At 34.9% G+C, this 5,214-nt stretch overlaps 1 protein-coding gene across 1 annotated transcript; it reads right to left on the reverse strand.

Annotated features, from left to right (window-relative positions):
• Nucleotides 1-1,293: 1,293 nt before the first annotated feature.
• On the reverse strand, nucleotides 1,294-4,571 carry LOC133030354 (uncharacterized). Its single transcript, XM_061103046.1, has 7 exons — nucleotides 4,291-4,571; nucleotides 3,585-3,695; nucleotides 3,324-3,422; nucleotides 3,121-3,231; nucleotides 2,729-3,032; nucleotides 2,350-2,489; nucleotides 1,294-2,257 (listed from the first exon to the last, which is right to left on the reverse strand). Exons 1-7 carry the CDS (start codon nucleotides 4,426-4,428, stop codon nucleotides 1,721-1,723), a joined length of 1,440 nt encoding a protein of 479 aa, XP_060959029.1. The 5' UTR covers nucleotides 4,429-4,571; the 3' UTR covers nucleotides 1,294-1,720.
• Between the last annotated feature and the right edge of the window lie 643 nt (nucleotides 4,572-5,214).

A 5,214-nucleotide genomic window follows, 5' to 3' on the forward strand; every position in this document is an offset into this window, starting at 1 on the left:
AAATTAGACCTAGCGGTCATTACATAAAATATTTTGTAGTATGCTAAATAGTTCGGGCAAACTAAAATAATTATAACCATACATCCACTTAGTTATATTATGAGCAAGAAAATTACTAGTTCTCATAATACTAGAAAAATACAACCTAAAAGCAAATTAAAAATCCTACAACAATAAGTACAGTAGTTCTCACTCTTCCATCTAGAAATGATTCCATTAAGAACTTTGATCATAGTTTTTGAGTCACTTTCCACAATTACAAAAAAATTTCCTTAATTGAGAGTTATTTCCAACGCCATAAAACAAGATGCTGCTTCACCTCTAAGAGGGTCAGAAAATTGAAACCGCTTGATTGCCACCCATGAGAGCGTACCCAAATGGTCTCTAGCCACAGTCGTAGCACATAGGTCCTAGTGACCCACTTTGACATCACAGATCACTTTGATCCAATCCCTAGGAGGTAGAGTCCACCCAGGCATAGGATTCACAAAATCTCAGGGGAGAATAGAAGCACTATAATCTGCATAACAGTAAGAAATCATATCAATGTAATGTGTAATGATAAATAGATTATTATTGTGGACCTTATCATTACAGGCTTAACAAATTGTATCAACTACAATAGAAGTATAAAAAACATTTTGTGTACATTTACTCCTTGGTCTTTCAGGCTCCATAAGAACTTCATCTAATCCCACATACGAGCCCTGGATTCCAGTGTTGGAAATATACCTCATGGGGAAGATCTCCAAAAGTGACAAGCAAGATTACAGCGGAGGAAAAGATGTTTCATTGATTCTTCGTGGTTACTGCAAATAGAACAAGAAATATCCTCAATATGCATACATTTTCCAATAACCGCCATGGGAAGAGCATTCGAAAAGATACTCCACTAAATGTACTTGTGACGCTCATGAATCTTAGAATCCTATAACCAATTCCACATGGCAGAGGATACAACAATGGAAGGAGCCCTTCCTAAGGCCTGAATAAAATAGGCGGATTTGGGAAACAACCTTACAATAATCTACATAGGAAGAAATATACTTTAGCGTTTGTACTTTTTTGTTATGTAAATGAATATGCTTTTGATATAGTTTTCTCGTAAAGGAATATGCTAAACCCTTTAAACGAAAATATATATATAGGAAACGAAATTTGAGTTCAAAATAGCATAAACCCTAAAAAGTAAAATATGTGTGGATGAACAATGTCTGAAATCCAAATTTAGCCAAGTGCATATAAGACCAAAGCCGAAAAGCACACTCCAAGTCCAAAGTCCAAAGTCCAAAGTTAGGTAAGCGAGTTAAACCACGTAATATTATTCAGTTCTAAGACCCAAAAGTTCGACACAATTATTTTACATATAAAAACGCCTTTATTGATGCTAAAAAAGCATGCAGTTGAAATAATGAAAAGAATATACTTTAACCAATGACGAAGCATCTAATGGGGTGAGAAATAATCATTAACCAATGACAACGATATGATAATAAAGACAAAAGAAAACTATGTATATATATATATTAATCAATCCCCACAGCTGCAGCATCCCAGCCTCAGAATCTCCAGCAGTAAAGACTGATTCTGATGAGGAGAGGCCAATTTCAAGAATACCCTGAACTATTCAATATAATATGAATCATTCTCTCTAATTGGCTTGGCTGCCAAAAGAATTAATATTTTTCCCCAAGACTGAACTTATGATGAAATATCCATTTCATTGTGTCAAAAGCTGGATTCCGGCTTCTAAATCCTCTAAGGTAATTGTTCGTAGTTCTTCGGTGTCTATGCAGTCAAAGTTGAGCCTGAGATCTAAGTTCTCTCTCGCATTTACAAGCATCGGATCTATTATCCCTCCATTCATCCCCTGACGCTGCTTCACTGTTGTTTCTCTCTGTATCAATTCTGATATAGCTTCTACACTGCAGAAAGAGTGCAACTTAAAACCATATAATATGCTATCCTCTGTTTGATTATTCATCTTAATTTGAAGAATAGTGGCCAATTCATCTGAAGTGAAGTCATTAAATTGGAAAAACTTGGTCACCCGTCTGCAGAAACCTTCGTTTGAAGCAATTACACGTTTCATCGGTTCACTATACCCAGCAAATATGACCACTATCTTTCCACTGTCCATGACAGACATGATTTCCTCTAATGCCTCTAACCCGTAGTCCTTATCATCCGCCTTCTGCATGGGTATTAGACGGTAAGCCTCGTCCACAAATAGAATACCTCCCTCTGCATCTTTTATCTGTGAAGTGTCCAAGATAAGATTCTCATGGTCAAGTTCTATCCCTAGAGAAACAAAAACTAAATTAAGAAAATGAAGAAATAACACTTTACCCTCTTTCTAGTCTTCGGTCCAGTATGACCTACAAATTCCCCTACTAAATCTGTTCGCTGTACTTCTGTTACTTTGTCAGTGGGTAGAATTCCTACCATATGGAGTAATCTTCCAAGAATGCGAGCTACCATGGTCTTACCTGTAGGATTAGTAATGTTAATCTCAGTTTTCTAGCTAACCAAGCATGATAAAAGACATAAAGTGAAGAATTTTGTTCACACGATCCGATTGGAATACAAAAGAGTGTACAATTTTGGTATTTCTAAACCCTTCCACCATAATGTAATAGTTGAGATTTAGAGTGATTCATGTTCTAGATAGTAGAAAGGTGGCTATATAAAATGCACAATGACAACAGGAAAAAAAAAATCTACATACCTGTTCCAGGGTTACCCAGAAAGGCCATATGAGGAGGCCTTCGGGTGCCAACTTTCAGACCGAGGGCCCTACGCCTCTCATCCAAAAGCATTCCTTTTGCCCATTTTCGTAATTGTGTTTTGAGATCATTCAAGCCAACTATATTTGACAGTTCATTTTCTAGCTCATCCATCTTAACCTTAGTTTCACTGCATGCTTCAATAGCTTTTCTCTTTCTTTGCTCTTCAAGGTACGAGTATAATAATTCCCTCAATTTATTATTAGCAGACCCTTTGGAGAGATGATTTATAGGAGTTATTCCCTCCTGAAATTACAAAAATTACAGACTATTATCATTTACATAGCATGACCTACCAAAGTGGAATATCAATTATATATGCAACGCACTGTACATTGTCCTCAGCACTACAATCAGCATTAGACTCGAGCAATGTTTTGACAGTAGAGCAATCTTCATAGAGTAGAGAGTACCAGACTGCAAGGTGTAATGGAGTCATGCCATTCTGCATGGATGGAAATAGAAATTCATGAGCTAAACTGGCACATAAATATTTGATTCATCACAATTGAATAGTCTGGCGAAAAGGAAAAACACATTTGCTTTGGCCTCAATAAAAGCACCATGAGCGAGAAGCATTCGAGCAGCATCATTGCACCCATTCTTTGCAGCCATGTGCAGAGGAGTTTCTCCATACTGCAAAGCTCAAAAAACAAATACTAGTAAACATAAGACCAATAGAAAGAGATCTCTCCTAGCTAGAAATCAAACTCACAAAAACTAAGATAACACTCAATCCGGACAAGCCAGTGACAGATAAATGGAAAAATACATAATAATTAAAAGAAATTCACGAACCATATTCTTGGCTTCCAATTCAACTTCATGTGGCCCTGTTAACTCAAGAAGAAACTTAACTATGTCGGTCCTATTGTTACCAGCAGCAACATGTAGGGGAGTTTGTGCCATCTGCATTTAAAAGTAGAATATAAGTCCCAATAAACAACTCGTCAGAGCATTCACATACAAGCACAGTAACTGGTTCTGGCATTCATCTGATTTGCAGCACAGATGGTAAAGACCAGCACATTAACAAATAAATACTTGCATTAAATGCATGTTTCACCATACAATATATGTGTTTGTATATAACAGTGGCCATATTTTGTGTACAGAGTAGATGTCTATGGATCCAGCACCATGTCATGTCACATTCATCCAAACGTTAAAAGATGCTTTTTTAAATCTCATTCAGCATTCCAACCCAACAAAATCTCTTATTAAGTTAAGAAACCAAACCTAATAATGCCAATTCGTAGAACATACAAAACCCAATTCCTAAAATAACTAGATTTTTATCAAACACCGAATCATCAGAATAATTATATATAATATATAAAAAAATAATTACCCAAAACAAAAAAAATCATCGAACTTAGAACAATCTTTAGAAACAACCCGAGAAGGTGACCACGTGTTAAACGAGACACATTCACAAAACGTATTGCTGAAACATAAAACATCCATACAAACAGGAGATGGATATAAGAGAATGAGATCTTACAACAGCATTTCTCTCGTTGAGAAGCGAAGGATTCTCCCGAAGAAGCTTCTGAAATCCACTAAGATCACCGGAGTGGGCGTAGGCATGAATGGTGGTGGGTTTAGTAGATCTTGAACGCTGATCTCGAGACCTCTGCATCTCTAATGGTCTCAAAATCCGTCCTTTGAGAAAGAAAATGAGAAGAAGAGAATTGATTTCGATGGGTGGCGCCGGAAACGAAATGGACTCTCTCCGCTTCCGACTCTTGCGTCCGAATCCAATTCTAAACACAAATCTCTCTCTCTGTGTAAAAATATATATATATAAATTGGTTAAAAAGACCAAAATAGCCCCGCTTTTTTTTGACTTCGGATCTAGAGCTGGAGCCAACTGCCACCTCTTCAAAGTTCTTCCCACCTTCCCTTCCTCTGTTTTCCGAGGTTAATATTGTAATTTTATGAATATGTATGTTTTGCGAGGTTAATATTATAATGAGAGTACTAGTACACCTTAATAATTAATTTAAAAATTTCTCTAAAAATATTTACTAAAAATTTCTCTTAATATCTTTTTTTAAAAAATTCTTACATTATTTTGTGTGAATTTTAATTTTATTTTTATAACTTTTTTAAATCATGTATACTTTTTTTTAATAATTCTTTCATAAAATTTCATATAATTGTTTTTATTTAATAAAAATATTTTTAAAAAAATATGAGTTAGGAAGAAAAAATTAAAAAGAAAATTATATAATTAAAGATATATATTTTATGTAAAATAAAAATTATTAAAATAAAGTACATTTATAAGTTTTTAGGTGCGAATAAAATTTCCCTTACAATATTTAAGGTAAATACTATTTTGTACCTTGTATTTTATAAAAGTTACCAATCGAACTTTCTGTTTTGTTAAATGACAAAATAGACCTTGTTTTTTTCAAAATAG

Source organism: Cannabis sativa, chromosome 1 (assembly GCF_029168945.1).
Source record: "Cannabis sativa cultivar Pink pepper isolate KNU-18-1 chromosome 1, ASM2916894v1, whole genome shotgun sequence".
Lineage (NCBI taxonomy): Eukaryota > Viridiplantae > Streptophyta > Magnoliopsida > Rosales > Cannabaceae > Cannabis > Cannabis sativa.